Source organism: Aptenodytes forsteri, unplaced genomic scaffold (assembly GCF_000699145.1).
Source record: "Aptenodytes forsteri isolate BGI_AS27 unplaced genomic scaffold, ASM69914v1 Scaffold273, whole genome shotgun sequence".
In the NCBI taxonomy this organism is placed as follows: domain Eukaryota; kingdom Metazoa; phylum Chordata; class Aves; order Sphenisciformes; family Spheniscidae; genus Aptenodytes; species Aptenodytes forsteri.
The window spans coordinates 3,666,042-3,684,352 of NW_008795041.1; the positions used below are offsets into that span (position 1 = coordinate 3,666,042).

General features: G+C 41.3%; 1 protein-coding gene across 1 annotated transcript in view; it reads left to right on the forward strand.

Moving 5' to 3' along the window:
- Positions 1–18,311, forward strand: part of PHEX (phosphate regulating endopeptidase homolog, X-linked) — a 112,946-nt gene that overhangs the window by 50,836 nt on the left and 43,799 nt on the right. Inside the window, exon 12 of the mRNA XM_009276909.2 lies at positions 3,394–3,495. Coding sequence (XP_009275184.1) covers positions 3,394–3,495 — 102 coding nt within the window. The remainder of the gene's footprint in view (positions 1–3,393; positions 3,496–18,311) is intronic.

An 18,311-nucleotide genomic window follows, 5' to 3' on the forward strand; every position in this document is an offset into this window, starting at 1 on the left:
TAAACCAGAACAAATCTAAAGAAATGTCACCTTTCTATCCATCTGGGCACTGCCCATTCTTTCCATATATGGCCCTTCAGACAAATACATAGCCAGATCAAAAACAGGCTGAGCAGCATTAATTTGCGTAAATAGTGACAGCCAGGCTGTGCAGGAACAGCGGGGAGGTATCGATGAGAAATGGTTTAGTATAGCAAGTGTAACTTTTTATAGTAAGGTTTTTACTGACTAGTTAAAGACTAGTCAAGATTTCTCTGCTTCAGGGCTGCCCTTTTAAAGCTGACTGTGCTACACCTGTAGTCCAAGCACAAAAAGTGTAACTGATGTCTGGCCCAAATTAAGGGATGTTTAGAGCCATATACTGCAAGTTTATATTTGTGATTTGGATTTTTTTTTTGCTCAACAGTGAAGGAAAGTATTCTTCCATGCTGCTGAGCCCAGAGAATAGCTTTTAGCTGGATGTTCACCCTCATTTTAAAACTTCAAACATAGCTATGTTATCACTTCCCGTAATAACATATTCAAATGATTAATTACCCTTCACAATAATTTATGGCTTATTTTCAGTTCATATTTTTCTCACAGGGTTTTCCGATATCTGCTTTTCCAGCCATTGATTTTCCAACAGTAATCAGTTTAAAATTAACTAATTTAGTCATTGAACTTAGCTCTCGGTACAGGAGAGGCACAACCGTTTAGGAAATGTGAAATAGCATCCTGCGCTGGGAGAAACAGCTCTGTGATAGTCCTGCACAGACCTGGCTCAGTAGCCTGAGACTGTCTGTTTGACTTTATCTAGTTTGATTGTTTTCTCAGGGAAGGACTCCATTTTAGACGGACCAACGCTCTGATTTGGCTGGTCCAAATCTTTGACGTGTGTTTCCCTCTCAGGTTCTGCATTTCTTTTGCTACTTGCCTTCAGCTGGAGTTTCCTCTCTGAGATCCTGCTTTTCAGTTCCCTGACTCTTGATCGTGTTTGTAATGTGCTGTTTGGCAGTTCAGTGGCAAAAATATTTCTGGGATATTAAACAGTATGACCTCTGTGCAGGATAAGAGGGAAGAGAAAGACTCTAAGAAATGTACACTTTATGGAGGGGATGAACATTTTTTCATGTTTGTATACGTGAGGGAAAATTATGAGAAGCTGATAGAGTAGAGAATGGTTTTCTGTTGAAATGTGACCTAATTAAAATATTTCTTGGCATGCAAATTCCTTTCAGACCAAATCTTTGAAAAATATCTGAATTCACAGTAGCATCCATAGTAAGAAATGCATATAAAATTTATAGTGTACATCACAAGATTCAGACTTACAGTGAACTGCCCATGGAGATTAAAATTAGATGCAGGTGAAATTTGTTGCAATTCATTTAGAAGTGTGCTTTTCAAGTTAATCATTTGTGGTGTTATCACTTTCATTTCACTGGTTTTCAGTCCTATTTCTCTTTCTTAAGCAGTAAGAAAGCACTTGAGAAAAGCACTCTTACTTGTACAGATTTTTTTTTTCCTGTCTCATGGCATATATCTGTCTATGATAAGCAAATCCTGAGTTATGGATAATATGGATTATTTTTTCCCCCATGTTTTGTCACTGATGTTTCATACCTTAGATACTTCTCTCTTTTTATCAAGGAAGACATTATTTGTGTCTAAATATAGCACTGTTTCTAACTCAGAGTGCCTGCAGTGTTTCTTACAGCTATGCCTGAGCAGTTTCAGTAATAACTTTGATAGCAGGAATAGGTTTCTACCCCTGCCCCCTGCAGCTACAGCTGGTGCATAAAGCCTAAGTATACACCAGGGCCCAGCTGCAGAGCTTGAGTTTGAACCTGTAACCTCCAAATACAGGGAGTTCACCTCATTAGTGCACTAAGTTAATTGAGTCAGTGCTCTGTCATCAATATCTTTAAGTTACCTATTCCCTGGGATGCAGTTTACTGTGAATGTTGACTGTTTAGTCATATTTAATGCTAGACCTGTTCCAGTTGTCCCATATTGTCTCTAAAAATAAGAAAATGTTTTTTGAAAAGGGTAGGAAAAAATGAATAATCAAAGCAGCTTTGTTATGTTTTGTCTGACTCCACCACAAATAAAGAAGAGTTCCAGATTAAAATACACATCTGATACATAAATAACAATTTAGCTAAAGGTAATGTTACTTTCCAGGTTGTAGTCCCCACTTTTTAATGACATTTCAGAGCTACTAGATCTATAGAATAAAATTATATAAATCTCTGGTACTTGACATTTTCATTATTTTTAAATGCAACATAACTGATAACACAAAGATCCAATAAGTCTTCATGTAACGATTATCTGTCATGTCTTGTGCAATCTCAACTCCGGTTTGGTCTGTGCTAAAGGACTCAAGCAACAGCTGGATCCCCTGAATTGCTTCACTCTCACAGTATTCTCAGTGGCTATCTGTCATGAGGTTCATCTATTGATATAAATAGAAGCAGCTGATTGCATACACCTTTCTGGTCTGTGCTGCCAGACGGATGCATAGGCATGAGGACGTTTCTGCTCTTTAGACTGATATAATGCATCTCTTAGCCATTAAATGTCTTGTTTTCTGTCATTTCAGTGTTTTCTTAGTGTGCATACTCACTAAACAGTCCTATTATTATTTTTTTTACTTGCTTGTGGTATGCTCGTGGCTTTGTATAGGTGTCTGAAGAAGCAGCCAAGCTAAAATGGTTGTGGGTTTTCCTAGCTTTGCACAGATGCAAGCTGTCACTGGTGGTTCAAGACCACAGAAGCAGTTAAGGCTGCTCAGTGTTGTGAGCTATGGCCTTTATCCCTGCAGTAAGTAAAGGGTAGGAGTACTTTACAAATACAGCTAAATACAGGCTAAATATTTGGATATTGCTTTGTATTTGGATCATGATACTGTCAGCCCAAATTCAGTCCTTTGGCAGTATTAATAAGGCGTGTCTCAGTCTGACATAAACCAAACAAGGCTACAGATGCTGTCTCTGCAGAAAAGACTTTGTGCAAATGCCTTGCAGCTGGCTGCTGCTTCTTCTACATGGACTAGTGATCTAGAACCAAAGTGTCAGAAATCTCCCCAAATCACTGCAAATCTCCCAGTATTTTTTATAATTTCAAGACAGACATTCTCACAATTGTGACATGAAAGGATCAGCAATGAACAGGTTGTGTGGTGCACCTGAAGGAAAAGAAAATGGAAATAAATTTATTTTCAGAAGAGGTGTCTGAGGACTGGAGAAAGAAGAAATCAGCCTTCAAGAAAGAACAGCAGATACTGTCTGATTTGGAATCACTCATGGTCTAACCAAATCCATCGCTCCTGCATGCACCAAACCTTTTCTTATAATGATTCTGCCATGACATATTTTACTGGGGAGGGGTTTGCTAAATGTTTTGCAGATGGAGGAGTTGACTGAAGGAATTCGCTGGGCTTTTATCGACATGTTGGAAAAGGAAAATGACTGGATGGACTCTGAAACAAAAAGAAAAGCTTATGAGAAGGTACCAAATATAAATGTTGAATGGGTAAAATCCTGTTACAGTGAAGATTTGACTTGAGTGAGAACAGAATGTCATGGACTGTACTTGCAGTTCCAGTTACTTACCCATTGTTTTGTTTGTGAAGGGACATGTGCCACATTTGTTTTGCTAGAAGCTGAGCCATCTGAGCTCCTGCTTCTCTGCTGAAGTTATTTTTGTTACCTTATTCTTCCTCCTTTGCCTCCATCTTTTCCCGTCTGACTCTGGCTGATGTAGACTGTAAACTCACTTCAGATTTGTCCGTACAGTGGCTTTTCATGACAAGGTCTTCATCTTGATTGGAATGTCAGGGGCACGCCAACCTACAAACAGAAAATGGTGTCTAAAACATCTGGGACAGCTGAGGGTGTTTGGTGTGAAGGTGGAGGATCCAGCCTAGAAGGGGATATGAGAATAATCCAGGTCTCGTACCTTCTCCAATGTCATGGTGGGAAGCCTACCTTGAAAGCCATGTTCCAGGAGTGCAATGACCATCCCAGCTGAACACCCATCTCCCGATAGAATAATACCAGTTATGAAGTGTTATGATTAAGGATGGCATTAACGATCCTGATTACTTTCAGATGGAGTGACAATAAAATGCAGGAGATAAAGGTGAAGGCAGGAGGAGGTACTCAAAGCTTCCTTTTCACTCTATTCCCACGTTTACATCACGTGATACATAGAAAGGGAGGTTGTCCAAATGCAGAGCTCTGCCCCCAAAGCAACAGTTGGAAGAGGCACAAACAAAGAAGACTGGAGGGCAACGTGTAGGACAGTCTCCTTATTCGTTGAGGCAATGGGATATCAGTGAATTAGTGAATACCCTCTTTGAATAAACTGACATGCAAGTGCAGCTGAACTGTTCCTGCTTGCTGTGCTTGAATAAAAATAGCAGTGTTCTGATTTAAAAACAAACACGGACTTAAAAGTTTTTTTGGTAATTCTGATGAAAAGGCTGTTGAGACGTTTTATCGTTGGAAAGTTTTAAATTCCATATACAGCCCATTTACATTTTATACAGCAGTGCTCTTCACAGATGTGCAAATGAAATAGAGCTGCATAAATGCACCAATAAACCCTATAGCAAGAGAACAATAGTAAGCTGCCATTTATTTCCCGCTAACCTGATGGTAAATGGACTGCAGTTATCACTTCTTACTGGCTGGGGGGGGGGGGGTTTTACTAGAAATACCTATAGAGATATTTCTATATACCTTTACAAGCATATGCAAGTCTGATGTTGATTTTTCTAGCAAACAATCTGCTTAAACATTTTGTTCAAAATTTGCTACCTGCCTTTCAGCAGAGAAACAATACAAACATTGAGCAAACTAATAAACTCCCTAAAAAGCTCTCCCCTTCCCAATTTAGGGGGAGTTTTGTTCAGAAGGTAGGTTAGATCTTTTGTAGGTAGAGATGCCTGTTTCCCTCTGTTGACACATTTAGGAAGCTTATGGCACTTTGTTCCCAGTTTAGGCATCCCATTTAAGTTTCTGAAGTTAATGGGGTGAGTCTGGGCCGAACAACGCATGACAAACTAAATTCAAGCAGTACAATAAAAATCATACTACAAGCCATAGTACTGTGCATAGCAAATGGTTTAAATCCATTCTCACTGACTTGAACAACAATTTTATAGTTTACTGACGTAGGAACAAGGTCAAGTTTGTAAGACACAAGTGTTATGTAATGACTTAGAAATTGCAGCAACAATTATGCGGTAGGACTTATGACTGTAAGTTTAAGTTCAGATTCACAGAAACGGCTACTTGGCTAGGATGAAAGAGTCTAGAGAGACAATTTGGTAGATTTCCAGACATGGAGTTTGTGTGTGTTTATTAAACACTATTTATTGCTAATGATAGATATTGGATTTGTCCTGGGACATTTGGATGGGCATGTTTTTAATTCAAGAAATAGATTAATTACATTTATGGTCAGATAACTCTTAGATTTCCACAGTGAATTATAATAAAACAGAACCTTCAAAATTTGTTACTCTGTTCCAATTAAATCTCATGAGCCCAGCATGTTATGCTATCACTTTTTTAATACTTACACTTTAATAAAGCAGCACAAACAACAGGAATTTTGGAGTGAGGATTGTTTGGTTGTTTAAAAAAAAACCAGTATTATTTTATTATATAGATCTGTAAAAGTGATATTTCTTTGTCATTAAGTGTCACCTGCATTTGTGAGGATAGTGCAAGTGCCGTGGATTTCACAATTTAGGAAGGAGCTTAGTTTGTTCTCGAATTGAAGAGCAAGTTGTATTGTCCTGGGGGTCTTCTCAGGTTTACTCTTGTTTTGGACCACTATCAAAATAGAGACTAGCGTTATCACAGAGTGCAGTGGGATGCTGAAGGTACCGTCTTTCAGATGAAGGCCAGAAAGGACTCTCTGCTTTGATCTTCTGTATAGGCAAACTGTAGTATTTTAACCAGTTATTGCTGGGCTGAGCCCAATAACACATAAAACAACTGTTCTAGTTCTCTGTGGTTACTAACACCTCCATGGAAGTTTTTTATTAGGGAAGGATATTCTACTTGGAAATAAATTTCAGTCCTCTGTGAGCATCTTCTGCTTCTTTCTATTTCCAGAACAAAAGATGGCACCTGCTTTATTATTAATCTGATATCCTTCTACGATAAGGTCACCTGCCTAGTAGATGAAGGGAAGATGGTGGATGTAGTTTTTCTGGATTTTAGTAAGACTTTTGATACTGTCCCTCACAGCATCCTTCTGGACGAGTCGCCCAACTGTGAGATGAGCAGGTACACAGTGTGCTGAGTGAAGAACTGGCTGAACAGCAGGGCTCAAAGGGTTGTCGTGAATGGGGCTACATCTGGCTGGTGACTGGTCACCAGCGGTGTTCCTCAGGGCTCAATCCTAGGGCCAGTTCTGTTCAATATTTCTATCAATGATCTGTATGCAGGAGTTGAATACAGCATTAGCAAGTTTGCTGACAATACTAAACTGGGAGGTGCTGTTGACTCTCTGAAGAGACGAGATCTTGCAGAGGGATCTGGATAGGTTGGACCATTGGGCAATGATTAATAGGTTGAAATTTAACAAGTCCAAATACCAGGTTCTGCACCTAGGACGGAGTAACGCCGGGCACAAGTATAAATGGGGAGAGAAGTGGCTGGAGAAGCAGCCCTGCAGAAAGGGATCTGGGGGTGCTGATCAACAGCAGGCTCAATATGAGTCAGCAGCATGCCCTGGCAGCCAAGAGGGCAAACTGCATCCTGGGGTGCATCAAACACGGTATAACCAGCCGGTCAAAAGAGGTGTTTATCCCACGGTATTTAATGTTGGTGCAGCCTCACCTTGAGTACTGTGTGCAGTTCTGGGCCCCACAATTTAAGAAGGATGTTAAGGTACTTGAGTGCGTCCAGAGGAGGGCAACAAAGCGGGTGAAAGGGCTGGAAGGCATGTCCTGTGAGGAGCAGCTAAGGACTCCGGGTTTGTCTAGTTTGGAGAAAAGGAGGCTGAGGGGTGACCTCGCTGCTCTCTTACAGCTTCATGAGGAGGGGAAGTGGAGAGGGAGTGGCTGATCTCTTCTCCCTGGTACCCAGTGACAGGGTGCATGGGAATGGTTCAAAGCTGTGCGGAGGGAGGTTTAGACTGGACATTAGGAAGCATTTCTTTATCAAGAGGGTGGTCAAACACTGGAACAGGCTTCCTAGAGAGGTGGTCGATACCCCAAGCCTGTCAGTATTTAAGAGGCATTTGGACGATGCCCTTAATAACATGCTTTAACTTTGGGTCAGCCCTGAAGTGGTCAGGCAGTTGGACTAGATGATCCTTGTATGTCCCTTCCAACTGAAATGTTCTATATTCTGTTCTTTTCTATTCTTATTATCAAATAGGTAAGGAAAGGGAGTTATTAGGTAAAGAATGTCTTGGTCTTTTATGATTTCATCAGTAGCTGTCACATTGTCCTGTATAGCAATGCAGAGTAGAGCTCCTGCCTGAAGTTCTATGGCAGAACCATATGCTGCATGGAAACGACTGTAATTCATATGTTTTGCTTTTCCTCTGTATTTTTAATCTCATTGCATTCTTGAATTCTTTGAAAGCTCTGGAAAGAAAGGAACTGTAGGAACCTGGTGGTTTTTGTTTACTGGGCCTGTTCCATACGATCCATTTAATTTGTCATTAGCCTTTTCTTCAACTTCAGGCATATTTGGGTCATTAACAAAATTTTTACTGATTTCCTGAAAGCAGAATAAGGTCGATGTGGGATCTCAATGTCTGGACTGTGAGCATGGAGAGCCTTCCTAGAAAACATCTCATCTTAGACTTCTGTTCCTTATGGTGATTTTATCTTTCGATGACAACACTGTAATGCAAATGATGTGGTGGGCTTCAAAGAGAATTAACTGCAAATCCTCTCCGTGATTCAGTTCCTCGCTGTTTTGCATGTTTTCTGCTGCCTGTTTTCTGACTGATGCCCACCTTTCTTGTGCACTTGGCTGAGGCCAAACTTGTATGCCTTGCTGTCAGCCTGATGCTTTGCAATCAGAGGGACCATCGACTTCTGAAGGACTTACAAAAGGCCCTCTGGTAGAATCAATGCTTGAATTTTGCTTTAGGCAGCCTGTCAGCTCCATCTAATCGCTGAAATGTTTCTCTCTGTGACTCTCTTTGTGTCTGTTCTGTTGTTTTAAGTTACTCAGAGGGGACACTACTAATTTGATGAGCCCAAACCATACTAAAAGGATCAAATCAATTAGTCATGTGACACAGGGAACAATTGTCTTGCAGCCTTGATTTCTGAGAATCACCCTTTTAGCCCTTGTATACCTTGGAGTTAAGGTTTGACTTTCCCTCTGTAACAAAACAATATAATGAGATAACATCTAATAATTTCCTTCTATCCTCCCTCCATTCTTCTCTTTCTGTGATTGAAACGTGGATTTAAACCAGACCATCTGAAAGCCAATCTTGCAAAGAAAGTTTTTAACAGGGCGAGATGACTCGGTGTGTCTTCACGTGCAGTTCTCACCTGGCTCTCTGGATGGAGCTCATGCTGCTTCCAAAGGAGCTCCGGGTTGGAGAGAAGCATTCGGCTCTCTGCCGTGATGCTCTTTTTTTCTGCCCTGTCCTTCCTCCTCTGCTCTCTGCAAGCCTTGTTTTATTGCTCTGTATTTGACTATCATCTGAAATTTGCTTAAACTATGCCTGTTAACCTCCCAAATTTTCAATGGAGATCTCTGATTTAAAAAAAAAAAAAAAGGCAAAAGGTTCCTCTTTTTGCCCTTTTAGCCTCTCTCTTTTGTAAGGGTCATTAAATGTTGCCCTCATTCAAAGAACAGAGAAATTATTCAAAGGAGTGCAGCTCCAAGGGTGTGTCTGGCAACAGTCTTCAGGTAGGTGGTCTGCGAGTTACAGAAGCTGTGCAGAAAGATCCCTTGTCGTCTGCCCAGGCACCTGGTGAGCTCTGGGCCACCTTGCAGCCTCTGAGAAGGAGGGCAGATGAGGAGGGCGGGGAGAGAGGAGAGCCTTTTGTTTCCCTTATAATGAAGGTGCAGATTGCAGCCGGCTATGTCAGCCAAATGGTATTGACAGCTGCTTTTTGTAATGGCGGGCCACAAGGAAAAGGGAGAACCCGCAACTGAAACTCCATTGATGTGACTTGTGTGATCAGGGCTCTCATCTTTAAAATGGTAATTTATTTCTGCTGCTCTTCAAAGGATAATTCAGTGGAAGATCATCACTGAGATGTAAAATTATTCCTTTTCCTGGGCAGGAGCCATTATTTTATTAATCACTTTTTTCCTTCCTGAAATGCCCTTTGTGCTTGGGTCTAACTGGAGGCTTGAAAAAGAGACTTTTACACAAAAGCCTGTTTTCTGAAAGTTCGCAAATCTCCTGTAAAATAGCCTATATTGTAGGAAGTTATTTTTTTGCTTTGCAATACTATTTTTAAAGCATGGATGATAAGCCAAAAAAAGCATGTTTTTCCTTTAATAAGATTTTTCTGTAACGTTATTAACCTCTTCAGGTCATGGAGCACAAATCCCAAGGTCACTGTGCAATCATTTTTTGCCTACGGAACTTGCCTGCTGCTTGGCTTTATTTCTCTCTAAGGAAGTCATATACGCAACATTTGTTTTCTTTGCATCTCTCTGAGTCTGAAGACTGAGGGAAGAGGACCACAGGAAGATACAAGGACAGTGCCTAGCTTTAGGTGTCTCTCTCAGACAGTGTTAGGTCCCTTTGTTTAGCCTACAGAGTTTGTTCTGCTGTTTCAGAGAGCTACAGCAAACCTCCCTAGATAATGCAGTGTAATTTAGGCCAATAGCCCTCAGGAAATCAAGAGCCATCTGTACAAGCTTTGTATTTCACGAAGTATAGATACTTTAAATGAGGTAGGTGTGCATGGGTTATCCCACTGAAGCCATTCGCTTCTCAGCTGGAACTTACTGGCTGTATCCAGCCCTCCAGTCAATTAGCTGAGCCCCTGCCATCTTTCCCAGTTCTCTGTGGTCTGTCTCTCTTCACATTTGGGTGATTTCACTACGAACACGACAGCCATACTGCTCAGACCAGAGGTCCAATGTCTGGCTCGGACAGTGGCCAAACAGTAGCAGATGTTTAGAGATGAACATAAGGACAGGGCAAGCATAAAGGGATACATTACCGCTGTCCTCTCCTGGCCTCTGACAATCTGCACCTCAGTTGCTTCCTGAGCCAGAAGTAGTGTCTTTGTATTTACTCATATTTTTCTGCTGTGAGTTTCTCTAATGACTTTTTGAACCCACGACAATTTTTATCATCCACAGCTTCCCATGGCAATGAGTTCCACTGCCTCACTGTGCTCTCTGTGAGAAAGCATCTCCTTTTGCTTGTCTGGAAAATGTCACCTTCTCCCCCGACGTTCTTGTAGTGGGGAAACCAGAGAATCATCATTGCCTGTTCTTTTCTCGTGCCCACTCTTGCTTACATATAACCCTGGCACAGTAATACATCCAGGGAGTATGGAGCCTCCTGTGTTTGTTCAAACAGACTGCCAAGGGCGTGCACTAGATACAGTTCTGGAAAATAACTTTTCATTAAGACCTGAGGCATACCCAGACAAAAAGGCCAGACACCACAGCTTCAGGAGCTGAAATTAATCTTGCTTAATGCCATGATAATTTTGCACAAAGATGACAAAACAATCCAATCTTGAGAGTGGGCACTGGGTGCTCTGCAAAAAGAAAAAATGCCTTTTGTGTCATGCGGGGCCTGTGGACCCATCCTGTGTAAAATAATACAAACATATGACAGAGGAACTAGCCTGGAGTCTCAACACTTCCCATATCTCAAGTGGGCCTTTTCTGGAATGAAGGCCAGCACAAGGCTGACAGAACACCACTGCATAAAAGAGGGGGGTGGAGTTTCAAAACTGAAGATCCTAAGATACCTTTTACTGGTTCTTTTAAAATGACTTTATATCTTTGTTTCAAGGATCTCAGAGAACTTCACAAAGTGTAAGACTGCTTCAGAGCACTAACAGAAGCTGCCAGACTCGCTTCAGAAGAACTAGGAAAAGAGGGAGAAATTTCCAAAGGCTCTAATTGCTTTTAGGCACTTCATTCCTGTTCAAAAGCCAATGGGGGTGACTGCTGACTTCCAAATTTACTGGTTTTACTAGAAAGATTTATTCAGATCTTCTTGAAACAACCTTGTCATTTCTAAACTGGAAAGTATACTTCTGCTTAGTGCTAATTGAACCTCAGCCACACTTTTCCTTTGTGAAAGCGAACTTTCTGAAATTAGGGTAGTCTCTGTCTGGACTATACTTGGATATAAAGATTTAAGGTCCTGCCTGTATTGTAGCAGTCGCATTGCAGGGAGCAATGAGCAAGTCTCCTGATAAAGTTGAAACATGGGTTGGAGTTCAGAAGAGGCAGTCTCACATTTTAACTCTTTTCCTACATGCCTACAGTTCACTTGGGCATTAAATGTATCACCAGGAGCTTATCTTCATGGTGTAACTTGTCTTTATCCTACCATGTGCGTGGATGTGTGAAGAGAAGGGGACAGCTCCATAGGAAGCAGGAAGTGAAGCAGATGTTGTGCAGCTCAGAAATGATGTAAGGGATTTGAAAAGTTTGCTCTACTTACCTAATTTGGAATTTGGTCAGGACATTGAGGCTACCACTCCCACACCGTCCCTGAGATAGCTGTTTCAAAAATGCCAATGTTTAGAGCAACATTTTTCGCCTGGAAGATACAGAGACTGCAAGGTACTTTCCTTCTAGTGTAGAAGTGTTCCACGCTTTCCTCTGAATAAATATAGGTCTTCACTTTCCATCAGATCAACAACACTTTTTTTAAAGTAAAATGTTCGTTTCTCATCACAAACTTTAATTTTTGAACTCAAAGAATAATCTCTCTCGTATCCTGAATTTAATTTAACCTTCTCAGGAGGACTGGGCTTTCCTGTTCAGTAACCACAGGAGATGTTCGTCTCCATTGGCTAGAGTTGAAACTAATAGCCATGGCATGTTTGCTTATCTCTTATCTCTGGGGTTAGATCGCTGCTGTCAGCTTCTCCCTTGTTATCTGGCTGCTGCTACTGCTCACTCAGTTGTGCAGGGATGTCAGTTCCATTAATAACCCGAGCACCGTGCAAACAGATAGTGGAAAACAGGTGAAGGGAGAGGAAATTGTATTTAACCCTGATCTCGCAGCTGTCATTTTTCAGACTCCGCCACGACTTCATAAGGCCAGAATGGGTGTGTGACATCAAAACACTTGTGACAAATCTCATGCTTGAAATAGAAGGAGGGAGACAGATGGATGGACACACCTGCAGACACTCAGGGACTGGGGTGAATCTGAAGTTTTTGTGGCAGAAATGCAACACGAAAGCGTTGGTATGCTAAAAGACAGATTAATTCTTCCAAAGGGCAGTAAGTCCTCCACCACCCCTGGAAGTCTTGGACGGTTTCAGCTTTAACTTTCATTATCTTTGTTTTACCAAGTAAAACTACCTTCTGTAGAGGAACAGTTCCAAAGACATTATAGTCCCCCAGCTCAACAGTAACAGATATTGAGGTATGGGAGACCCATCTTCTGTATGGAGGAGGAGTCTGCACAAGGGCATGCTCGGGTATCTACTTGGTATTCCCTCTTTATTTCCAATGAATGTGCATTTCCTGGCTGTCGTGTTCTCCATGTCCTCTGTATGCCTGCCTGAGCCACTGAGAGGAAGGCTGCCTGCTCTCTGCAAGCGGGTAGGAAGCGCAGCAAGGCAGCGCCGTGGGCTGGGGCTCTGACATGGACCCTCAGCCTCAGGCACCGAGCTTTCCAGGAACACGAGCCTTAGCAGCACTTCAACTTGCTCAGATATTGTACTAGTCACGGAGGTCTGAAGCAAAGTTGTGAAATGTTTAAATGGCTTCAGGTACTGGTTTTGCTGGCATTTACTTTTAGAGGAGCTTTACCATAAGGAGGTCATCAGACTCAGGAATTTGCTCCTTTAGTGGCCTTTCAGAAGCCCGGATGCTGTGCCTAAGAATAATGGCTTCCTCAGCTGCCCTCCTTCGTGAGGGAGCTGTGAGGTGTCTTGTGCTCAGTTTTCTGGGTGAGTGGTGAGTTCCATCAGTGTGAAAATAAATACATATATATAATTTATTTAAAAATAAAAATATGTAAAGATTTGGAATAGAGAAGAATTTGGTCTTGAGTAGAAAGTAGAGCATTTCCTGCATATGATTTTTCTATATTCTGCAGCCTACGTTTTTGTCTATGTATGCATCTGCTTTCCCCCCATGTATTATAAGGCATGAACAACAGACAGTGACATGCCTACTGGTACACTGCTGGTCAGGGTCCCTGTTCAAGCAAAAGGAATTTCTCCCCAGAGGGAAAACCTGCAAGTCCTGAGCTGAGTAATGCTTGTGTTTAGGTCCTCAGTCCTTATTTCAGTCTGAGTAGTGTAAGAACGAGTCTCTGCCATGTCTGGTCTCAGCTGTATCTAGACTGGGTCTGATGCTCGCTTGTGGCTAGAAATGAAAAGAGAATTTCTCACATTTTATTCATAAAAAAAAAAAAAAAGTTGCTCTGCAACCTTTGCTTAAGCAAAGATAACCTTGAAAATGTTAAATGAATATAAACTGATGCAAGCAGAGGCTAAGGTCAGAAGTTGTCCCTCTCTGGAACAGGTTATTCAGAGTTTTGCATAAAACTGCCAAAAGAAATGCTATGGTAACTCATATCCCCTACAGCTGTGATGGGGAGGGAGCTTCCTTATCCTTTCCTGGTCCCTGGGGCTGCCCCCTCTCATGGAGTGTTACAGCATTCGGTGCCAGAGATCTCTTCAGCACACCAGGCTTTTTGGGTCCTTGGGGACTTTTATTTTGTCAGCACGGTGGTTTTTGTTAAACCTGCTGTTTTCCCAGAGCTAAAACAAAAACAGCAGAAAAGATGTTGCAGGAAGGTGGGTGTGTTTCTAGCGAGAGGTGGCATGACAGTGGGAGCACGGGTCGACTGATGAGGAGCTATGGCGGTGAGCAGTGAAATGAGTTCAGGAAGGAGTTTCTACAAAAAATGCAACATAATAATTTCTGCAGCTCACTAACATACCAAAGGATGGTCAAAGGTGGATTTTTCTTTGTGTCATTGCAAATCCTTAGGATTCTGGTGCAAAATTTGTTGTGTAAGGATATCTAATATAATTGCAAAAGACAGATAAAGAGAATTTTGAGTTGTGGGGTTTTTTTTTGTTTGGTGGTTTGGGGGTTTTTTTTGCTTTTGTTTTTTGTTTTAAGAGACAATTGTATTGGAAAACATAGAGCATTGCCTGAAAATAAAGGTAGGAGGAGGTACAGTCTTTTAAAGTGCTAAGGATGTGTCTAAGCTTAACTCGGGTGCATGAATTATTAGAGCCATGTCAAAGGCAGCTTAGCAACATATACCATGGGGCATATATACATGAGCATAATACTAATGATGGTCTGTGCCTTCAGATGACAACACTTGCTTCTGGCTTGTTTGAAGTGTAGCTGGAGGAGCTCCTAGCTGTCTGAGCACACGCTGTTGTAGTCATGCCCTAAGTGATCCACAGGTGCACAGAGGGGAATCCAGTGCAGAAATCCCCATGCTGGAGTGGACCTGTCACTGCTGGCATTGGTGACGTGATGCCATAGCTGGACGTAGCGCAGGCTGAGTTGGTTTGCATATGTGCGCACCATCCTTTCATCTGGTCCACAGGGATGATCCCACTGAGAACCCAGAGGTCCTTAAAACTGACTGAGGATCTTTGGACAGTGATGATTAGATGATAAATACATCTTTTGCCAGGTACTCAGTTGTGTTGGTCTGCTGTATAAGTGCATTTATGTATTGTACAGTCACAGAGGAAGATATTTGTTGTGTGCCATGAAGAAATGTGTTTAATTTACAGAGCTGTGGTTCTGCTCATGAAAGACAGCAGTTATGTCTGTCATATATAATATTCTATGTATAAAATAATGGAATCATGATAACTGTCATACAGAGATTACAAATGGAAAATGGAATTAAAACAAAATGGACAAAGCAATTCTTTTTCTCAGCAAAATTAAAGCATTGCTGGCAGCAGAACAAGTTTGGAACCAAGCTGGTAGGAGAAAATATGAGTAGATCTATTATTTATACTGCTACATTGAACTAAGGAGTTATGCCTGTGAAAACATCACAGTGAATTTGTATTTTTATATAAGTAAGACTGTTTCAGATTTTCTGTGATTTAGTTCAGTTCTATTGCTAAAAAAAAATTAACGCAGGATTAGTTTAAACTGAAAGATTAATTCCGGTGAAATTACCATCACAGTGCTTGAACCAGTGATTGAGTCTCTGTCTTCCAGAGAGCCAGAAGCAAAAGGGATTTAGGACGGGAAAGAGTGGCACTAATGTACATTGTTGCTTTTTTGACTCTTCTGTGTATGGCAGTTCTGCTAAACCTTTAGGTGCCTGCAACTTTATGGTTAGTAATAATAATATTATCTTGATAGCTAGTGGATATTAAGACTGAATATATAATCTCAACTAACAGTTTGCTTAGAAATTTTTTTTCCCTTTTCCCCTCTTTTTCCTAGAAAGGTAATGTATGGTAAGGTCCCTTTATAAGTGTACTAGGTAATATTTTCTTGTCAGGAAGTTTTCTTTGAGTGAGGCTTTGGTTTTCAAAGATGATTCAGAGGAAGGGGTAAACTAACGTAACACATAATCCCTTTGCTGTTCCTTCTCCACTTTCCCACGTTATGTGTTCCCAGTACTTGTCTTGTGCTAGTTCCAGCACTTGCTGGGTCTCTCCGTGTAGTGAGTGATTCAGCTCACTGATCTGGCAGAAAATTAGCTAGGGAAGAACTTGGATAGATTGCTGCTATGTTAGTGAGCTAAGCAATCTCCCAGAAAGATGCGTGTACTTCATGGGTGTGATTATTCATAAAAGTCACTTGATTTTTTGGGGTTTTGCTTTTTTTTTCCCCCCCCCTCACCCCTGGGCTCAAGCTATTACAAGAATGGAGCAATAGCTGTATTTTCCATCTTCATAACTGGTCAATGTAGAACATTCAGAACAATTATTGAAATATGGAGGGGAGGGTTATGGTGCAGTGTGAGGAGGTGGTATGTGAAAAATTATTAAATGAAACACTAGCTCTGAAAATTGTTGAAAAATCTACACAGTTTGTATTGTTGTGATATGCAAATATAAAAGGAAAGTTAAAGCTAAAGTTTAAAAATAAATAGTTGGATGATTAGCTATATTCTGGAGTATGGATCATAGCCAGTTCACTGCAGATCAAGTACTCTTAAAAATTATCATTTCAGGCCAAGTGTTCATGTTTGAGTTGCCACTGCACTTTTGATTGCAGTTGATGATGTGCAAATCCCTGCGTAGGAGGTAAAATACATCATTAAGGTGGGCCCAGTCCATCTCCCACTCAAGTCAGTGGGTCACTTCCTGCTGATATCTGTAGGACTGGGCTTTAGCCCTGTGATGGAACTTTTCTGTGTTTTACCAAGGTCCATCACTCTATTTTCCTAGTTTTTCTATACGTAAAACCTACATAGATGCAGTGATATTTATGCAGCAATTTTACCAGATGGCTCTTGAACCATCTGTTTTCAATGAAAAATGGAAAGACCAGACACATACATAAAGGCTGAATTAATCTTTGTAATTAAATGGAACATTACTTTGCCATGAATGATTTTAGCTTTCAGAATGTATTTCATGCTAATTTTTCAGTGAACTGTAATTGTATTAATTTTTTTAATATTTTTAGAAGCTTGAAAATGATCTTCACAAAGTTATTGTGAGTCAAGTTGATATACAGGAGATCTGTGTCAGACTCATAAAACTTTGTCGGGGGCCGAGATATATGTTTTGTTCTGGGTTTTTGGTTTTTTTTTTCCATAGCAAGTACAATATGTCAGTACTTGGTGCTGCTAGCAGGCCTACAAAATATCCAAATCATACTTTGATGGGCAAAAAGGGTTCTCAGAAGGCTCACATGCCAAGTTTGGTTGCCAAGTGAGAATTTGACTAGACTGGAAACTGGGATGCTTTGTAACATTGAAACACACGTATGCGGTCCCATGTTGGCAAGTTGTTAAGTCAAGAGTGTAAGGTCATTTATTATTTTGCCTCTGTAGTAAACTGACTTGAAATGCTCTCATTGTGACAGAAAGAGACACTGATGATAAAATCCTGACTATGTTGAAGTCAGTGGGGAAACTTCCTTGCATAATCAGCGGCAGAGGGGGTAGTCCTCCTCCTGGTCCTCTGCCTCGGAGCCTGCTCTCTGGCTGCTGGGATAGAAAACTCTTACGGTGACTTACTCTAAAGCATGCTGCTGCTCTGCCTCACCCCCTGCAAGAGCCTCTCGCTTTCAATGGCAGGATTGGAAGCCTGTGGAGATGAGTTTTCTTAATTTACCTGACAGCCTAATGTAGGCTGAGTACTTTACAATAGCTGGGGGAAATACCCATTGCCCCTTTTCTTCCTGTACGCGTGGTTATTTAATATGCAAATTAGTGATAGGAATTAAATGAGCCTTTAAACCATAAAAAGTTGTGCATGGTGCGTTTACGGCGGATTCATGTGCCATTACCACATGGTTGATTCCTGTACATTTGTCACATTTCATTTGCTTTCCCCATATGTGTGTGCATGCCTCCTGGAAGGCTGGTCTCTTAAACATACTTTTAATCTTGTGAAGGGGAAAATGCTGACTTCATTATCAAAGAGCAAGCCGGTCATAGAAAAGTTTTCCACTTTCTTGTGCTGTATGAATAAGGAGTCTTTGAACTGCTGTTAAATATTACTCGGGTGAACAGAAAAGATAGTCAAGGAAGCAAGAGACTTGCAACACGCAAATTTAGAAACATGCTCTTAATACAATGCTTTCTAACTTGTCTGTTGTGTAAATAAATTGGGCTGTATGCTGGTGTTGTGGTTTAACCCAGCAGGTGGCTAAACACCACACAGCCGTTCGCTCACTCCTCCCCAGTGGGATGGGGGAGAGAATCAGAAAAAAGGTAAAATTCGTGGGTTGAGATAAAGACAATTTAATAGAACAGAAAAGGAAGGGAAAATAATAATAATGATAAAAGAATATACAAAACCAAGTGATGCACAATGCAATTGCTCACCACCCGCTGACTGATGCCCAGCCAGTTCCTGAGCAGCAGCCACACCCGAGTTTTGTTCAGCATGACGTCATATGGTATGGAATATCCCTTTGGTCAGCTGGGGCCAGCTGTCCTGGCTGTGTCCCCTCCCAGCTTCGTGTGCACCTCCAGCCTCC